The 21,314-nt window shown below is 44.0% G+C and overlaps 1 protein-coding gene across 1 annotated transcript; it reads left to right on the top strand.

Moving 5' to 3' along the window:
* Positions 1 to 739: 739 nt before the first annotated feature.
* LOC124687078 (probable inactive dual specificity protein phosphatase-like At4g18593) lies at positions 740 to 3,772 on the top strand. The gene is made up of 3 exons (XM_047220928.1): positions 740 to 844; positions 2,812 to 3,331; positions 3,408 to 3,772. Exons 2-3 carry the CDS (start codon positions 2,812 to 2,814, stop codon positions 3,560 to 3,562), a joined length of 675 nt encoding a protein of 224 aa, XP_047076884.1. The 5' UTR covers positions 740 to 844; the 3' UTR covers positions 3,563 to 3,772.
* The last annotated feature ends 17,542 nt before the right edge of the window (positions 3,773 to 21,314 follow it).

The following is a 21,314-nucleotide window of genomic DNA, read 5'->3' as shown; positions in this document are numbered from 1 at the left end:
ATTTGGAGAAAAGTGGTGATAAGTGGGGATTAAACTCGCTCATACTCTAGGACCAAACATGTATTGGGGATACGTGAGGATTTAAAATTTGGAGCGGATTATCCCGCTAATCCCCACTAAAACTCTAGTACCAAACAAGCCCTAACAGGAAATAGAATAATTATGTATTTTGCTATGGCGTCCATGCAATAGTCCAACATCAATGACATTTTGTTCGTATTAGTTTTTGTTTATTCATTTTGCTACTCGATTTTTGGGGTCTTAGCACTACGACTCTTCGTTTGTTTACTAGAATAAGCTTTGTGCCTCGATGATGGATGAGCAAGGATGGTGGTGCCTTCAGCTCGCACCTTGTAGACTGTAGGGGTCGCTAATTGTTTAAGCACCTCTTTGCAGTATTTATAACTATTTTTTTGGTTCTTTACGTTACTTCCTCCAATTCGTATTATTTAATACTAAAATAGATGTATTTACAACTAACATGTGTCTAGATATATCTACATTAACATTAAGTAATACAAGTTGGAGGAAATATAAAAAAGTATGAGTTGGTTTAAATGAGATTGTGCTCCTTTTTTTTTTCTTAGCTTAGATTGTGCTCCTCCTCTTCCAAAAGAAAAGTAAAAGGAAACCACCGTCCACTACGCGTGGCCCGTTTGGGCATTGGAAACACGATCGGAACGGGCTGGGCCGGCTTTATGTTTTGATTGTGGGTTTGTGACCGCCGCTGCCGCCTCCTCAGCTCAACCGGAAGCCCCCATCCCTCCCGGCGGCCGCGGCGCGGGCGGCGAGACAATAGGAGGGCGAGGGGCGGAGCCACCGGACGCAGCTTCATCAATCGAAGGTGAGCACGACTATGGTTTTTGGGGGAGCTTTGCCTACTAGCTCTCGTTCTGGTCTCGGCGACCGGCTTCGCGAAAAAAAGTCCCCTTTCCAACTTTCCTCATTATTCTGCGATGTGACGCCTTTGTTGATGCCTTGATGGATTGGCGAAGGAATCCTACACAGGGTTTTGGTTTGGGTCGGGGTGGGTTCTCTGCTGAGTGTCTACAGGGGAGGAATGGCCAACCTGAAGTTCCACTTCACATCTTTTGTTGGGTGGAAAGCCACGAATCCTCGGTTCGATTGTTTATCTTTGTAAGACATGATTGTCCTAATGGGCAGAATCTGTTTAGGTAGTTCGCCCCTGTAGGTTTAGCCTAGATGCCATGGTTTTAATGTTGCATTTTGGTTCCGGCAGAATGAGGGAACAAACACTTCTTTGGTTCCAAATTCTAATACTAGCAACTGCTAGCAACAGAACATTTTTAAATTAGCAGAAAAGATCATTAGAATCTATAAGTTATTTCTTTGGTGCCTTATGGAGTGTTGTGTACTACACAATCCTGCTGAACCAGAAGAAATTATTCTTTTCAAAAGACCCTGCATTAGCAGCACTGTCAAATGCTATAGCCTGTGAGAGATTTATAGGAATCGAACCTACAATATTTGTGGAAATGATTGTCTTTAACATGTCCTCTTATCAAATGTGGGGATTGTTGTGGTACCTCCCAATGCTGGCGACACTTTTGCTATTTCAGAGCTTTCTGGATTTTAGGGGTAGAGTGGGTATCAGGGGGATGGGTATGGCACAGAAGTGCCAAATCGGTGCAGGATACTGCACCACGACGGGGATGCAGCATATCCCCAAGTATCTTTTTTTTTCCGGCTTAAAACAAAATCAGAGAACGGCTGGGATATGCAAGGGATACTTAAGGGATAAATACGGGCCTCTTACCAGTCGACCGACAGCCCATTAGAAGGCCTAATCGAATCACCTGGACTCCTCTTGGCCATCACCTGGCAGTTGCAAAGGAATCCCAGGACTGCATACAAGGGGTTGGGACTTGAAAGACCATACTGGCTTAACTTCATCGACGCCAATTTTCTCATTTTCTATCATATATTGTTTAATGGTGCTAGTATTTTATGCATTTATTCATATACTCGCCTTATCCTCGTAAGGCTACGTATCCCTGTACCATGTAACATAGGGGAGGATATGTATTTTTGGCTATTGTTTGTTGGCACAGTGACCTAAACTAGGATGCCTTCTACAGTTCCCACTATCTTCTAGTCAATATACTATGTCTTCTGTCTGGCATTGCCAGATAGATGAACTTGAATTGAATGTGTGTTCAAAGGAATCAACCAAAGAGTGTTATTGGATGGATTTGTTAATTGTAGCCACTAGTTCTGTGAGAGGTACTAGAGAAATATAGAACATACTGGGCAGTAGGCATAGTGAAATGATTGTTTCACTCAAACCCTAAAAGGCAAAAATAAAGCCTTTGGTCAGGAGTTGTTTGCACTGGTAAGTGCAGAATGTATTTTGACGTCCTTTTTGGCTATCTACGTTGATAACTGCACTTCCAGAAGCAACTGGGCAGTAGGCATAGTGAAATGATTGTTTCACTCAAATCCTAAAAGGCAAAAATAAAGCGTTTTTGGTCAGGAGTTGTTTGCACTGCTAGGTGCAGAATGTATTTTGACGTCCTTTTTGGCTATCTATATTGATAACTGCACTTCCAGAAGCTCTAGTCTGTTTTGTGTGCAATTTGCCGTGGTAGCTGTATTAGTTTGTGTATCTACCAGCACTATATGGGACTTTGTCTGTTCAAACAAGGTGAGCTGAATCCAGCTAGTTCTCAGTACGCTTGTGGAGACTTTACTTTCTAACAGCATGGTAGGCTAATTTTATGTTTTGTATTGTTGGGTTGTAACGTGGCTGCATGTAACTTGTCATGACTAATAGTATGTAATGTAAAACAGATGGAAGCGAATCAGGCACCAGGATTTGGAGCTGAACAGAAGTTGGGACCGGAGCAAACTTATGAGATGCTTGGATCAGAGGTTAATCAAAAGTTCGCAGAAATGTGCCTAAACACTGGTGTGGAAGCTGTCATCATTCCAGAAAAGCAATATGATCCAGAGGCAAGATTGGAGGTGCATCAAAAGTTTGCTGAAATGTGCCTAGACACTGCTGTGGAAACTGATATTAACCAAGAAACGCAAGCTGACCCAGAGGCGGGATCAGAGGTTAATGAAAGGCAAGAGCCAAGTCAGGACACAGTTATGGAAACCGATGTTAACCCAGAAGAGCAAGTTGCCCATCCAGGTGTTATTTACCGCTGCAAAAAATGCCGGAGGATGGTAGCAACACAAGAGTATGTTACGCACGATGTAGGCCAAGGTGAGAGATGCTTTTTAAGGCGCAAAAGCTATCACGTGGATGAGAAGGAACCCGAATGCGCCTGCATCTTTGTGGAGCCCATGAAGTGGATGCAAGCTGGTTAGTTCCTGGACTTTAGCTTTCTTGGTTCAGTGTAATTGATATAAACACCTGGTCTAACGCATAATGCTTGCAGTGGAAGAGGGATATGTTTCGAACAAACTCTGGTGCATGGGATGCAAAACCAGATTGGGATCGTTCAACTGGGCAGGCATGCAGTGCACATGTGGAGCCTGGGTGATCCCAGCTTTCCAGCTCCTCAAAAGCCGGATTGACGAGTCGCAGATGTGAGCAGTCAACCAAGTGATCTTCAGACTCCTTGGCTATTTTAGCGGTAACATTGTAGCAGTATATCTAGGAAACAGTATCGGCTAGTCTGTTGCAGGTGCTATTGCTGTCAGATGTGTTTCTATGTATGATGGGTTTTATCTGATGCACCATATCAGCTTTGTTCACCATCTGTTTCTTAATGGCTTCAAGTCGTGATTCAGGTGTGCTCTACGATCTACTCTGTCGATAAGGGTATGTATAGTATGTATATAATTAGATTTTTTTTTGCTTTATTTCACTTTCTTGGCATGAGGAATTTCTTTTCTGCTGGGAATGGTTAGAAAATGGTTGGGTCATTTTTGTGCCCCTGAAAGCTGCGGACCCTTTGATTCCTAGCTGCGACACGTAAGGACGTGTGTATCTGCTATTCCTTTTGCAAAGCAAATTACGAGCTAGTAATCAGGTGCGTGCAGTCTACATGCTATGTTTTATACCCTCCATCCCAAAAAAGATGCCGCCCATGTAGTGTAGCACGTGTAGTCTTGGTGGCGGTGGTGATGCAATAAGGTCTCCCCATGGTATCCTTGTTTCAGTGGTGCTGCTTGGCGTCCCTAGAAGGCGTGTGGAGTTTCGGTCATGGCCCAACATGGGTCATGTACATGTGTCTTCAACAACGTGGTTACGGATCAGTCTCAGGTCTTGAATCAAATTGTTGAAGATATAATTAGTGTTTGGCGCGCCCCTAAGGGAGTTATCTTTGAATAGGGGTTCTATGATGCTGGAAGCTCCGTTTTAACTTCTGTTTTTCAGTGCTATCATCGTGGTTATAACTCTTTCCCCAACTTCTTACTCAAAAACTTTAATGCTAAATTGCTTAGTTTGCATGTAACATTTTTTTTTAAATTCTAAATGGCGATATTGCTGTGCGCACGCATCATTCATATCTGATTTGTGTACGACCCTAACTCTCAACCGTGAGGTGGTTGGACATGCAAGAGACGTACTGCTTGATTTCGGGGTCGTACACACATCGGATGGAAATTGTCTAAGATTCATTCTGTCTAATATATTTCTCATTTTATAGATTTGTATTTGCAATTCCCTAATCAGTAACATAATAAACAGAAATACAGAGAATAAAAAAATGAATTGAATATTACTACATCGTAACAACTACCCTCCGGCCCTAACTTTACACTCTCTTTTGACATGAAGTACTACACACTTCAATACAGTAAGTCAGTGTAGCTATTTCCATGGCGCCGTTCGCTAGCGCCGACAACGTACAAAAGCTCAGAATAATCCCAAAGCCCTTGCATCTCATCCCCCTGTGAGGCGCCGACGTTGCTGGCGTTGGTCGCCGTCCGCACGTCATCCGCAGCTGTACTAGCCGAGCCCGCAGGGGTGGACATGGAATAGCTTCGCGCTCCAGTAATGGCGCTCCTCCCGTCGGCTACGGGACGGGAAGGGCGCGGCCGGTGGAGCTGGCGCGCGTGCTCTGTGGCTTCGGCGGACTTGCCGGTGAGGCGCTGAACGAGGGACTTGAAGCTCGCGGCGTCGGAGGTGACGAACTGCGTCTCGATGTAGGTGACCTTGACGCCATTTGTGGCCATGGATCTTGGTTGATCGAGCACGTGCTGCGTCGCGCGCTTTAGCGGTTTATCTATCTCCACGTACGTGCGGCTGGCTTGTTCTTGATTTGCTGATGACTTTTCCTCGGCGAATACAGCAAGCACTAGACTCTAGGCTCAGGTTGTGTGTGTTCTGCACTTTTGCTAGCCTTTTGGGGGGCTTTATATACAAGACGAGAGTCAGGAAAGTACGAAAGTGAGATCTCTGAGGTCGCAAGAGAGTTGAGAAGAAGTAACTGGTGGTAGCGGCTGAAAATGATGGTTACCAAGTTGAGGTGTTTTTGACTGGTCGTCTGGTCAAGGTGCAGCGAGCGAGACAACGGTCTTCCTTTGGAGAACTGCGGAGTTGGTCAAGCACTCGTGCGTGAGTATGGTTCTGACGGCTCTTACCTCATCTTCTCGCCGCTTTCTTTCTCCCACGCTTTTTTAGTTTTGCGTTTGAGTTAGCTTGCGCTTGTAGCTTAGAGCATCTCCAGCCGCGTCCCCCAAACCGTCCCCCAAACCGCGCCGGATTGAGCGTTTAGGGGACGTGTTTCGTTCGTGCCGCGTTTGGGGGATGTCGCGCGTCCCCAAAACAAAATTTCGCAAATTATAAACTTAACTGGATTCGATTAGATTCGTCCAAACTTACATAGATTCGAACGAAATTTGACTAACTTTAAAACTAAACCTAATCTAGAACCACTTGCGGCGGCCGGAGGCGTCGTAGTACTGCTTGGAAGTTGTACATCTCGTCGGTGACGACCTCCTGCTTGACGCGCTCGTCGACGGGCTCGTCCACGGGCTCGTCCTTCACCAAGCCGCTTGGTCCTGCCTCGCCGTCGTCGGTGAGGTCCACCGGCGGCTTGCCGGAGTCGCGGATGGACATGGCGATCGCCGCGTCCAGGTCGCCCCTCCGGGCGTCCTTGTCGTCCATGGACGCCAAGAACGCCGCCCGCAGCCCTGGGCAGTCCTCGGGGTCGTCGGCTGCGGCGATGAGCCGCTGCTGCCGCTCGTACTCCGCCGGCGGCGCCGCTGCGGCGCTTCCTCCGGCTCCTCCTTCACCTCCGGCTTCGGGATGAGGAGGGCGCCGCCGCGCCTCCCTTGCTGCCGCCGGCTGCCGCTGCCGCCACGCCTCGTGTTGACGGGCGTCGCCGGCTCCTCCTTCACCTCCCGTTTGGGAACGGTGTACGGCGCCGATCGGTAAGACGAGGACGGCGTCGATCGCGCCGGTCCCGAGGAAGAAGAGTGCGAGGAGGACGAGTACGTCGTCCTCCTCGGCTGCCATTGAGGAGACGGCGGCGGCGACGACGGCATCTCCAGCCTTGGAGCGCCGTTGCGGATGCCCCGGATGACGTTGTCGAGGGTGCGCCCCGGAACGCCCAGAACAGGGCGCGGCCGTCCTTGTTCCAGCTATTGGGGCCGCCGACGAGGTTGTCGGTGCTGCGCATCTCGATGTCGTACTTCGCCTTGAAGTACGTCGTCCACCAGGCGTCGTTGTTGTCGACCGCCCACGTCGGATCCAACCGCTCCTGGGCGGTGAGTTGAGCCCGACGGGCCTTGACGGCGTCCCACCATTGCTCCGTGCGCGGCTCGGCGGCGGCGGAACGCCAATGCCGTTCACGGCCATCTTCCGGCCGCCGCTGCGCGGCAGCCGCATGTCCGGCGGGGCCGGATACGGGCGTGGTACGGCGCCCACGCCTCCGCCACGGTGAGGCTGCCGCGGCCGAGCCGTTCGCCGCGGCGATCTTGCGGGAGGACGAGCTCGACATTTTTGAGCGGCGAGGAGAGGATGCGGGAAGGGGAGGCGGCGGCGACGAGAAGGATTATGATGAGCGGCGATAACCGGAGGGCGTCTTAAAACGGCGGCGGCGGCGGGTGGTTGCACGCAATAACTCCGGCGCGGACGGCCACGCGGCCATGCACGGCGAGACGCGTCCCTGCGTCGCCCGGGAAAACGGGGACGCCATTAACGTCGCTTGACCAAAGGTAGGCGACGGGGTTTTAGCCTTCCGTGCCGCTGACGCGTCGGGCCCGCGTCGGTTGGCCTCGTTTTTCGTTGTGTCCGGCGTCCCCGGAGCGTCCCCTGTGGGACGGGGACGGGCTCGGGGCGCCGGACACCGTATCGGGCCGCGCCGGACAAAAAAGGGCTTTGGGGGACGCGGCTGGAACGCTTTTTTTGTCCGGCGCGCCCCAAATCGCTTTGGGGGACGGTTTGGGGGACGCGACTGGAGATGCTCTTATCAGGCTTGCCGTTTGATTTTTTCTCTCAATCTAGGTCCTGACGAGTGGTCTTATGTAACCGTTTTTCTTTGATTCTTTGTCCTAATCTTTGATCTTGATGATTTTCCCTACAGAGATCTGTCAAAGATTTCAGCAGGTTGGTAAAAGACAATCTGATGGTTTAACTCAATCACCTACCACTAGTACCGAGCCAATCATCACCACTAGTTCTCGTACACAGGCCTAAGTCGGGTTTTCATCCGACTGGAAGCGATGGTAAACGTTAATAATACGTGTCTATCGTAGCCGGTTCCAGAATGACACAAATATAATTGCCTAGAATTGGTTTGGAATAACCGATTGTGATAATGTTTTTCTTGACGGAAATTGTAATAATGTTTGGGTAGTGCTACGGTCGGCCGACCGATCCTGCCCCCGGGTCGGTTGTACAACCGCGGCTCGTTTCACGCATCGTATGGTCGAGGATTACCCACAGGACATGTCGCTTTTATTGCAGCTGTAGTTGCGTCAGCCTGGTACAGAGTTGCATGTTGTCCCTGATCGTGCGTGCGGAGAGGTTCGATGCTTTGCATGCAGGCATGTGAAACCTAGTAAAAAAGGTTGCCTGTAGCCTACCTTGCACGAGTGCCCAAGCTTTGCCGGTGCATGGCGATGCTCACATGGTGGGTTCCACCTATTCTACTCGCTAAATCTCTAATCCAGCTAGCTCCACACCTAATTAAGTATAGAAAATGTTGCAATAGTGGTAGAGTATCATAAGCTTTTTTTTGTGGATCAATAAAATTGTGGAAAATGTTTGCAACATTTTGGGCACACTTTTCTAGCAACAATTATTTTGCTGTAGGTTTATTTATAACAAAAATTACCATCTATTTTACATAAATCGTAAATGGTTACAACAAAAAAATCGAACTTGTAGCTAACCACCTTCAAAACTTTACAACATCTCGCGTGTGTCTTCATAACAAAAATTAAATGGAATTGTTACAAAATTATTGAGCGTAAGCAAGCAGTAATTTCGAGAGAGAAAGAAACTTGTAGCTAACGCACAAAAACCCTTACAACATCTCGTGTGTATCTTCACAACAAAAAGCACATGGGTTTCTTACAAAAATAATGAGCGTAAGCAACATCTTTAATTTCGAGTGAAAAACAAACATGTAGCAAACGCACAGAAAACCCTTACAACATCTCGCGCATGTCTTCACAACAATAATTACATGGGTTTCTTACAAAAAATAATGAGCGTAAGCAACATTGGTAATTTCGAGAGAAAAACAAATTTTTAGCAAACGCACATAAAACCCTTACGACATCTCGCGTCTGTCTTCACAACAAAACTCACATGAGTTTGTTACAAAAAAATAATGAGCGTAAGCAACATCAGTAATTTTGAGAGAAAAAACAAACCTATGCATAAAACCTTACCAAATCTAGACCATGCTTTCACAACAAAACTCATAGGTGTTTGTTACAAATAATGACCATAAGCAACAAATAATTAACAGAAATACTTGGTTGTACTATAGTCCATAGCACACTGATTTAGTATCGTCGGCGATGAATTCGGCTTGAGGGTTCCCCGTCGGCGTTGAAGAAGGTTTGTTTAGATGCAAACCGATGTCACCAGATCGAGCTCACTCGTGATGAATTCGACTCGACTTAGCGTTATTAGAATTAGATCGCAACATTTTTTCATCATACACCTAGAGCTAAAGGAGCATCTCATTCGTGTGTTCGAAGCTGAACACGGACCAGACATGAGGTGTCAAGAAAAAATATAACAGTAATAAATCATTGACATATTTTTAGCGTCGCACTAGAAAATAACACGGTTAGTAGCTGGCTAAGTGTCATAAAATTCATTCTTTAGCAAATTAATGGTAGCCTATGAGGTCACATCATTTTTTAACCCATATGCTAGTAGTAGTAGTACTACACACGCATAGTAGCACCCTGCAGAAGTGGAAAAAAAGAGCTGCAACAGCTGTGGTCCAATACATGTGAACATGTGTGCTCTGCATGCGAGAGCAGGAAGCTAAAGCGTGAGTTGCATGCAAGCAGCTATGCGCGGAAGAAAAAGTTAGCGACTACACCGCGCGAGGCAGGCAAAAGCACGCGATGCCAGCTCGAGCGGGAGGGACCGATCTGCGGACGCCGATCGGTCGGCCGAACGCAAGCATTAACCATAATATTTTGCCAATATATGGTGGATTTTGAACATAGACCTGATAGAGAACCAATATGTGGTTGGATGGTTAGGAGGGCAGTGGTACCCCCAGCTCATCAGAGTTCAAATCCCAGATTTGACACTTTGGTGTCTCATAAAGGCGGAATATTCTTTAGTGGGAGGCGACGTTCCGTCGACAGCGAGGCGCTTGTGGTGACTTCATCAATCTCAAGATCTGCCGGATCAGTTGAGCGTCTTTGATAGTACTGTGTTTCGCAAAAAAAAAAAGACCTGATACAAAAAAAAAGGGCCTGCTGCCGCTGCCTCGGCAAGACTTTGATAGTCAATCTCTGCTTTCTTGCACCTCTTGCAGTCCCCTGATGTTTTCTTCTGATGCAGTATTAGATGTTCCTTTCTTCAGTGTGGATTTTTTTGTTCTGCTTCAAACCTGTATACTTCCACTCATCTGAATGAAACACAAACAATGCTGCTATTTTGTAAAAAAGCCTAACGTCACAAGTTACAAAATGTAATGGATCGGCAATATCGTCAATGGCAATTTATAATCAGGGGTCTATTGGTTTGTACATGAATCTGCAAGTTAGTTGGGCCGGGTGATATAATTCACATCTCTAACCTTTACTCGTGTAAAGAACTACTATCAGCTGTGATTCCATTTATATGACACACAATAAATGATTGTTCTTATTATTTACCATTTATTTATAAAGAAGCCATGTCGGTGCGGGCAATTGCAAGCTTTATCTTCAGATGTTTCTTTGCATCGATTTATGGATGTTGTAATAATTATGATAAAATTTGACTTAAATAAAAATAAAATCTTCATATAAGTAAAATAAAATATGTTTGAATAATTTTTCCAATACTTTTAGTGCAAACGAAAGCCATACTCATCATTAGGTTTCTATGGTGGGCAATATCAAACCCACACATGTCAGCATGTGGCACCAAGAGATAGAGTATACAATATATTTTCATATTTCGAAAATAGACACATTGTATTGCACATGCAAGTGTAAAATAATAGCAAAAAACATGTGATGGGTTAGCCTTCTTCTCCCTCATGAAAAAAAATACTTAAAATGATCTAAAAATTGATCTAAAGAGTATAGGAGAAGACAATTTATCATCCATTGTGGTACTAAACATAACTATAAGTTATATAGATAAAAACAATCAGCCTACTCACAAGAATCCTGCTTACATGCTTAAATTTTATCTTGTTTGCAAGATAAGAATCAACATAATTAACATCGTCTTTCACAAATGAGATGCTGATAACAATAAAGTGATAGCTATTCGGGAAACCAGCTCAGGTGTAGATATGCACCCATGATTAAAAGATATATTTCAAAATATAAAAAAATCCCAAAAAGTAACTAGGTATATACAATTTATGTTCGCACACAATGTTTCTTGAAGAAATGACATTTTCCGCACCCTATGTAAAAAATATAATTTTGGTACTCCAAAATAGCTTTTCATGAGACTTTTAATACATAGGCCACACAAAATATATTTTTTCGCAAAACATTTTGAGGACACATAATTTTTTTTTTTGCATGTACACCCGGTTTCTTGGATTTTTAAAACATTTTCAAATGAATTTAAAATTCATTTATCTTAATAGGTACATCTAGACCTATGAGCTAAAACACTATGTCCCTATTCTTTTTTTTGTTGAAAATCAAAATGATTCATTCATTTATTTTCTCGAAAAGATCCCTTGGACTCAAGATATCCCCTCTTGTCTCACTACAGGAATGGCGACGTACGCCGACGGCCAAATGTCCGGGCCTTCGGCGTATGGCCCGGCACGGCCAGCCAGCCGTCTGACCCTCGGCGTATCGTTGCAGTCGGCGTAGCGAAGTCTACGCCGAGGGAAACCCTCGGCATATATTTGGCCCTAGGCATAGACAGGGCTACGCCGACGGCCACCCTCGGTGTAGACTATTTTTCCAATTTGTCTAATTTTGTAAAATCATAACTAATTCATATGATGTCAAAAAAATGCGTATAAGGTATCAAAATGTTCACCAAAACATCCTCTATCCATTTGTGTCAAATCATGCATATTTGAATCAAGTATAGTACCATGTTAATATAGTAACAATTTAAACACTTTCTAATATGTCCTCGAGTTCCCGTTTTGGCCAGATGGCAATTTAAACGAAGTTAGAAAATCCCGCGGAGTCGCATGTCGTCATTTTATGTGTCCTAGTAACCACTCCAAAAGTCGGAATTGAGATATGGCAGTTATTTTGGAAAACCCATCACAAACAGGGCTATCAAGTCCGGAGTTCTATGACTTTTAGGAGAAATGAGTAGGAAACGGTCCGTGACACCGCATAGTTTGTCGGAACGAGGCCATACTTAGCACGTGCGTGGTCCCTAGGATGGGAAGCAAGGCCCCGGAAGCGGATTTCCAATACGACCCATGGGCGATGGTTTTTTCATTTTCGAGGTGCCAAAACATTTTTTTTTTGTGAAGCAGCTACATGCGGCGTATTTTTGTATTGCGCGAGACCTCCGCGTAGTAGTAGGACACCGCCTCCGCACCACATATCACATGACATATGTGCACGCTAGCTATCTGGGAATCCCTACGGCTTCCTGCGGTGTCCCGCCGAATCCGCTGTAAACTGACCGGATTTGAACTAGGGGTACACTTTCCGTCGCTCAATAAATTCCGCGAAAAATGTTTTTAGGTCTACGACACATCACTTTATGTGCTAATTTTTTTCCTTTTAGCGCGATGGTGAACGGGTGCACCCGCGCGCCCGGTACGGCCATACCGCATCTCCGTGGGGCTGTTTTGGCCGGATGGCAATTTAAACTAAGTTAGAAAATCCCTTGGAGCCACATGGCGTCATTTCATGTGTCCTAGTAACCACTCCAAAAATTAGAATTAGGATACAACAATTATTTTGGAAAACCCTTCACAAACACAGCTATCACGTCCGGAGTTCTATGGCTTTTAGGGTAAATAAGTAGGAAACGGCCTGTGACACCACATAGTTTGTCAGATCGAAGCCATATTTGACACGTGTGTGGTACCTAGGATGGGAAGCAAGGCCCCGGGAGTGGATTTCCAATCAGACCCATGTGAGATGGTTTTTTCATTTTCGGTGTGCCAAAACGTTTTTTTTGTGCAGCAGCTACATGGGGCGTATTTTAGTATTGCGCGAGACCTCCGCGTAGTGGTAGGACACCGCCTTCGTATCACATATCACATGCCATATGTGCGCGCTAGCTAACTGAGAATCCATGCGGCTACCTGCGGTGTCCCGCCGAATCCGCTGGAAACTGATCGGATTTTAACAAGGGGTACACTTTTCGTCGCTCAATAAATTCCGGGAAAAATATTTTTATGTCTATGATACATCATTTTGTGTGATAAATGTTTTCCGTTTTAGCGTGATGGTGAACAGGTGCACCAGCGCGCCCGTTTTGGCTAAATGACAATTTAAACGAAGTCAGAAAATCCGTTGGAGCCGCATGGCATAATTTTATGTGTCCTGGTAACCACTCCAAAAGTCGGAATTAGAATACGGCAATTATTTTGGAAAACCCTTCACAAACAGGCTATCACGTCCGAAGTTCTATGGATTTTAGGGCAAATGAGTAGGAAACGGCCTGTGACACTGATACGTCTCCAACGTATCGATAATTTCTTATGTTCTATGCCATATTATTGATGATACCTACATGTTTTATGCACACTTTATGTCATATTCGTGCATTTTCTGGAACTAACCTATTAACAAGATGCCGAAGTGCCAGTTCCTGTTTTCTGCTGTTTTCGGTTTCAGAAATCCTAGTAACGAAATATTCTCGGAATTGGACGAAATCAAGACCCAGGTTCCTATTTTCACCGGAAGCATCCAGAACACCGGGAAGGACCGGAGGGGGGCACCGGGCCCCCGGACCATAGGCCGGCGCGGCCCGGGCCCCGGCCGCGCCGCCATATGGTGTGGCCACCCCTTCGACCCTCCTGCGCCGCCTCTTCGCCTATATAAAGCCTCCGTCGCGAAACCCCCGATGCGAAAAACCACGATACGGAAAACCTACCGAGCCGCCGCCATCGCGAAGCCAAGATCCGGGGGACGAGAGTCTCGTTCCGGCACCCTGCCGGAGCGGGGAAGTGCCCCGGAAGGCTTGTCCATCGACACCGCTGCCATCTCCACCGCCATCTTCATCACCGCTGCTGCTCCCATGAGGGGGGAGTAGTTCTCCATCGAGGCTCGGGGCTGTACCGGTAGCTATGTGGTTCATCTCTCTCCTATGTGCTTCAATACAATAATCTCATGAGCTGCCTTACATGATTGAGATTCATATGATGATGCTTGTAATCTAGATGTCATTATGCTAGTCAAGTGAGTTTTACTTATGTGATCTCCGGAGACTCCTTGTCCCACGTGTGTAAAGGTGACAGTGTGTGCACCGTGTCGGTCTCTTAGGCTATATTTCACGGAATACTTATTCACCGTTGAATGGCATAGTGAGGTGCTTATTTATATCTCTTTATGATTGCAATGTGTTTGTATCACAATTTATCTATGTGCTACTCTAGCAATGTTATTAAAGTAGTTTTATTCCTCCCGCACGTGTGCAAAGGTGACAGATGTGTGCACCGTGTTAGTACTTGGTTTATGCTATGATCATGATCTCTTGTAGATTGCGAAGTTAACTATTGCTATGATAATATTGATGTGATCTATTCCTCCTACATATGCATGAAGGTGACGAGTGTGCATGCTATGCTAGTACTTGGTTTAGTCTTTTGATCTATCTTACACTAAAGGTTACTAAAATATGAGCATTATTGTGGAGCTTGTTAACTCCGGCATTGAGGGTTCGTGTAATCCTACGCAATGTGTTCATCATCCAACAAGAGTGTAGAGTATGCATTTATCTATTCTGTTATGTGATCAATGTTGAGAGTGTCCACTAGTGAAAGTCTAATCCCTAGGCCTTGTTCCTAAATATCGCTATCGCTGCTTGTTTACTTGTTTTCTTGCGTTACTACTGCTTGTTACTACTGCTTGTTTACTGTCCTGGGCAAAGCACTTTTCTGGTGCCGTTGCCACCACTTATTCATACCACCTGTATTTCACTATCTCTTCGCCGAACTAGTGCACCTATTAGGTGTGTTGGGGACACAAGAGACTTCTTGCTTTGTGGTTGCAGGGTTGCATGAGAGGGATATCTTTGACCTCTTCCTCCCCGAGATCGATAAACCTTGGGTAATCCACTTAAGGAAAACTTGCTCGCTGTTCTACAAACCTCTGCTCTTGGAGGCCCAACACGGTCTACAAGAATAGAAGCTCCCGTAGACATCAAGTACTTTTCACGGCGCTCGTTGCCGGGAGGAAAGGTAAAAAGGCACTCATACTTCGGTTCCAGTGTAACGATACTTTTCCGGCGCCATTGTGTTTGTGCTCGAAGCTATTTCCTTTAGATCCTGCAATTGCATCTTTTTGTTTCTTGTTTACACTAGTTTGGCATAATGGACAACAATGAGCTTCTTATTCTATTTCCTGATTTAAAACATGGATTGTTTGATGCGAAAATTAAAAAACCTATGAAATCTTATTTGCATGCTCGGTAGTAATATTAGTATGAACGCTTTGAACACCATTGTTGATAATGATATAGAAAGTTCTAAGCTTGGGGAAGCTGGTTTTCATGATCTTTTTAGTCCCCCAAGCATTGAGGAGAAAATTTTCTTTGATGATACTTTGCCTCCTATTTATGATGATTATAATAGTGGTCTTTTGGTACAACCTACTATGGAGAGTAAATTTTGTTGTGATTATACTATGCCTCCTACACTTGATGAGAATAATAATGATAGCTACTTTGTTGAATTTGCTCCCACTACAACTAATAAAATTGATTATGCCTATGTGGAGAGTAATAATTTTATGCATGAGACTCATGATAAGAATGCTTTATGTGATAGTTATATTGTTGAGTTTGCTCATGTTGCTACTGAAAGTTATTATGAGAGAGGAAAATATGGTTGTAGAAATTTTCATGTTACTAAAATGCCTCTCTATGTGCTGAAATTTTTGAAGCTACACTTGTTTTATCCTCTTATGCTTGTCACTTTGTTCTTCATGAATTCATTTGTGTACAAGATTCCTATGCATAGGAAGCATGTTAGACTTAAATGTGTTTTGAATTTGCCTCTTGATGCTCTCTTTTGCTGCAACTACTATTTCTTGCGAGTGCATCATTAAAACTGCTGAGCCCATCTTAATGGCTAAAAAGAAAGAACTTCTTGGGAGATAACCCATGTGTTATTTTGCTACAGTACTTGGTTTTTATTTTGTGTCTTGGAAGTTGTTTACTACTGTAGCAACCTCTCCTTATCTTAGTTTTGAGTTTTGTTGTGCCAAGTAAAGTCTTTGATAGTAAAGTAAGTACTAGATTTGGATTACTGCGCAGTTCCAGATTTCTTTGCTGTCACGAATCTGGGTCTACCTCCCTGTAGGTAGCTCAGAAAATTAAGCCAATTTACGTGCATGATCCTCAGATATGTACGCAACTTTCATTCAATTTGAGAATTTTCATTTGAGCAAGTCTGGTGGCCTAATAAAATCCATCTTTACGGACTGTTCTGTTTTGACAGATTCTGCCTTTTATTTCGCATTGCCTCTTTTGCTATGTTGGATGAATTTCTTTGATCCATTAATGTCCAGTAGCTTTATGCAATGTCCAGAAGTGTTAAGAATGATTGTGTCACCTCTGAACATGTTAACTTTTATTATGCACTAACCCTCTAATGAGTTGTTTCGAGTTTGGTGTGGAGGAAGTTTTCAAGGATCAAGAGAGGAGTATGATGCAATATGATCAAGGAGAGTGAAAGCTCTAAGCTTGGGGATGCTCCGGTGGTTCACCCCTGCATATTCTAAGAAGACTCAAGCGTCTAAGCTTGGGGATGCCCAAGGCATCCCCTTCTTCATCGACAACATTATCGGGTTCCTCCCCGAAACTATATTTTTATTCGGCCACATCTTATGTACTTTACTTGGAGCGTCTGTGTGCTTTTGTTTTTGTTTTTGTTTGAATAAATGCTTGTGTGGGAGAGAGACACGCTCCGCTGGTTCATATGAACACATGTGTTCTTAGCTTTTAATTTTCATGGCGAAGTTTCTTCTTCGTTAATTTGTTATATGGTTGGAATTGGAAAATGATACATGTAGTAAATTGCTATAATGTCTTGGATAATGTGATACTTGGCAATTGTTGTGCTCATGTTTAAGCTCTTGCATCATATACTTTGCACCCATTAATGAAGAAACACTTAGAGCTTGCTAATTTGGTTTGCATATTTGGTTTCTCTAGAGTCTAGATAATATCTAGTATTGAGTTTTGAACAACAAGGAAGACAGTGTAGAGTCTTATAATGTTTACAATATGTCTTTTATGTGAGTTTTGCTGTACCGTTCATCCTTGTGTTTGTTTCAAATAACCTTGCTAGCCTAAACCTTGTATCGAGAGGGAATACTTCTCATGCATCCAAAATCCTTGAGCCAACCACTATGCCATTTGTGTCCACCATACCTACCTACTACATGGTATTTATCCGCCATTCCAAAGTAAATTGCTTGAGTGCTACCTTTAAAATTCCATCATTCACCTTTGCAATATATAGCTCATGGGACAAATAGCTTAAAAACTATTGTGGTATTGAATATGTACTTATGCACTTTATCTCTTATTAAGTTGCTTGTTGTGCGATAACCATGTTTCGGGGACGCCATCAACTATTCTTTGTTGAATATCATGTGAGTTGCTATGCATGTCCGTCTTGTCCGAAGCAAGAGAGATCTACCACCTTCATGGTTGGAGCATGCATATTGTTAGAGAAGAACTTTGGGCCGCTAACTAAAACCATGATTCATGGTGGAAGTTTCAGTTTGGACATATATCCTCAATCTCATATGAGAATAATAATTGTTGCCACATGCTTATGCATTAAAGAGGAGTCCATTATCTGTTGTCCATGTTGTCCCGGTATGGATGTCTAAGTTGAGAATAATCAAAAGCGAGAAATCCAAAATGCGAGCTTTCTCCTTAGACCTTTGTACGAGGCGGCATGGAGGTACCCCATTGTGACACTTGGTTAAAACATGTGCATTGCAAAGATCCGGTAGTCCAAGCTAATTAGGACAAGGTGCGGGCACTATTAGTATACTATGCATGAGACTTGCAACTTGTAAGATATAATGTACATAACTCATATGCTTTATTACTACCGTTGACAAAATTGTTTCATGTTTTCAAAATAAAAGCTCTAGCACAAATATAGCAATCGATGCTTTCCTCTTTGAAGGACCATTCTTTTTACTTTTATGTTGAGTCAGCTCACCTATCTCTCTCCACCTCAAGAAGCAAACACTTGTGTGAACTGTGCATTGATTCCTACATACTTGCATATTGTACTTGTTATATTACTCTATGTCGACAATTATCCATGAGATATACATGTTACAAGTTGAAAGCAACCGCTGAAACTTAATCTTCCTTTGTGTTGCTTCAATACCTTTACTTTGATTTATTGCTTTATGAGTTAACTCTTATGCAAGACTTATTAATACTTGTCTTGAAGTACTATTCATGAAAAGTCTTTGCTTTATGATTCACTTGTTTACTCATGTCATTACCATTGTCTTGATCGCTGCATCCACTACATATGTTTACAAATAGCATAATCAAGGTTATGATGGCATATCACTTCAGAAATTATCTTTGTTATCGTTTTACCTGCTCGGGACGAGCAGAACTAAGCTTGGGGATGCTTGATACGTCTCCAACGTATCGATAATTTCTTATGTTCTATGCCATATTATTGATGATACCTACATGTTTTATGCACACTTTATGTCATATTCGTGCATTTTCCGGAACTAACCTATTAACAAGATGCCGAAGTGCCGGTTCTCGTTTTCTGCTGTTTTTGGTTTCAGAAATCCTAGTAACGAAATATTCTCGGAATTGGACGAAATCAAGACCCAGGTTCCTATTTTCACCGGAAGCATCCGGAACACCCGGGAAGGACCGGAGGGGGCACTCGGGCCCCCAGACCATAGGCCGGCGCGGCCCAGGCCCTGGCCGCGCCGCCATATGGTGTGGCCACCCCTTCGACCCTCTTGCGCCGCCTCTTCGCCTATATAAAGCCTCCGTCGCGAAACCCCTGATGCGAAAAACCACGATACGGAAAACCTTCCAGAGCCGCCGCCATCGCGAAGCCAAGATCTGGGGGACAGGGAGTCTCGTTCCGGCACCTGCCGGAGCGGGGAAGTGCCCCGGAAGGCTTGTCCATCGACACCGCTGCCATCTCCACCGCCATCTTCATCACCGCTGCTGCTCCCATGAGGGGGGAGTAGTTCTCCATCGAGGCTCGGGGCTGTACCGGTAGCTATGTGGTTCATCTCTCTCCTATGTGCTTCAATACAATAATCTCATGAGCTGCCTTACATGATTGAGATTCATATGATGATGCTTGTAATCTAGATGTCATTATGCTAGTCAAGTGAGTTTTACTTATGTGATCTCCGGAGACTCCTTGTCCCACGTGTGTAAAGGTGACAGTGTGTGCACCGTGTGGGTCTCTTAGGCTATATTTCACGGAATACTTATTCACTCGTTGAATGGCATAGTGAGGTGCTTATTTATATCTCTTTATGATTGCAATGTGTTTGTATCACAATTTATCTATGTGCTACTCTAGCAATGTTATTAAAGTAGTTTTATTCCTCCTGCACGTGTGCAAAGGTGACGAGTGTGTACACCGTGTTAGTACTTGGTTTATGCTATGATCATGATCTCTTGTAGATTGCGAAGTTAACTATTGCTATGATAATATTGATGTGATCTATTCCTCCTACATATGCATGAAGGTGACGAGTGTGCATGCTATGCTAGTACTTGGTTTAGTCTTTTGATCTATCTTACACTAAAGGTTACTAAAATATGAGCATTATTGTGGAGCTTGTTAACTCCGGCATTGAGGGTTCGTGTAATCCTATGCAATGTGTTCATCATCCAACAAGAGTGTAGAGTATGCATTTATCTATTCGTTATGTGATCAATGTTGAGAGTGTCCACTAGTGAAAGTCTAATCCCTAGGCCTTGTTCCTAAATATCTGCTATCGCTGCTTGTTTACTTGTTTTACTCGCGTTACTACGCTTGTTACTACTGCTTGTTTACTCGTCCTGGGCAAAGCACTTTTCCGGTGCCGTTGCCACCACTTATTCATACCACCTGTATTTCACTATCTCTTCGCCGAACTAGTGCAACTATTAGGTGTGTTGGGGACACAAGAGACTTCTTGCTTTGTGGTTGCAGGGTTGCATGAGAGGGATATCTTTGACCTCTTCCTCCCTGGGATCGATAAACCTTGGGTAATCCACTTAAGGGAAACTTGCTGCTGTTCTACAAACCTCTGCTCTTGGAGGCCCAACACTGTCTACAAGAATAGAAGCTCCCGTAGACATCAGACACCGCATAGTTTGTCGGAATGAGGCCATATTTGACACGTGCGTGGTCCCTGGGAAGGAAGGCATGGCCCCGGGAGCGGATTTCCAATCCGACCCATGGGCGATGGTTTTTTCATTTTCGGGGTGCCAAAACGAGTTTTTTTTTTGTGAAGCAGCTACATGGGACGTATTTTAGTATTACGCGAGACCTCCGCGTAGTGGTAGGACACCGCCTCCGCACCACATATCATATGCCATATGTGCGCGCTAGCTATCTGGGAATCCCTGCGGCTTCCTACGGTGTCCCGCCGAATCCGCTGGAAACTGACCGGATTTGAAATAGGGGTACACTTTCCATCGCTCAATAAATTCCATGAAAAATGTTTTTAGGTCTATAGCACATCACTTTATGTGCTAATTTTTTCCCGTTTAGCATGTTGGCGAACAGTGCACCAGCGCGCTCGGTACGACCATTTCACATCTCCCGATGGGGGCGTTTTGGCTAGATGGCAAACTGGACGTCATATTTGGATTCCTCTAATTTTTAGGTTCAAATGATGATATGGATGTTATATTTAGATTCCTCTCATTTTTCTGATCGATTTAAACATATTATTTGTGGAATTTCGATTTTTCGATTTAAAGATATTAATTATTCCATATTAAATAGAAAAAACCAAAAAATAAAATCATTTTATTGTTATTTGAATTTAATATTATTAATCATTTTTATTTATATATTTATTATTGCTTACTTAAGTAATTGTTTGGAATTCAGAAATAATGAGTTGTGACATCACGGTCCAAGGGTTAATAGTGTTCATAGGCTATTATTATCAGTAAGGTGTCAATTCTTTAAGGGAAGCTCATCCGAATGAAACCAAGAAGTTAAGCGTGCTGAGGTTGTAGTATTGTGATGATGGGTGACCGACTGGGAAGTTTAACCATGATTGTAATTTAACCTAAGATTAAGTGTACTTAGAGTTAAAAGTGTATGGGTGAAAGATAAACAAGTAAAAAAAAGAAAAAAAAATGGTGTAAAAAAATTAAAATTTTAAATTTTTTAAAACTCTATGCCCTCGGCATATAAAAAAGTATTTTTTTTTGATTTTTTTTTTGGAAAAATGAAAATTCGAATTTATAAAATTTGTAGACGGTTTTGCCGTCGGCGTAGCGTGCTACGCCGAGGACCGGGCTACGCCGACGGCAATATTGTCTATGCCGAGGGACCTAAACG

This window comes from Lolium rigidum, chromosome 2, assembly GCF_022539505.1.
Source record: "Lolium rigidum isolate FL_2022 chromosome 2, APGP_CSIRO_Lrig_0.1, whole genome shotgun sequence".
NCBI lineage: Eukaryota > Viridiplantae > Streptophyta > Magnoliopsida > Poales > Poaceae > Lolium > Lolium rigidum.
Note: the sequence above shows the minus strand (reverse complement) of the source record. Positions and strands in the feature narration are given on the sequence as shown.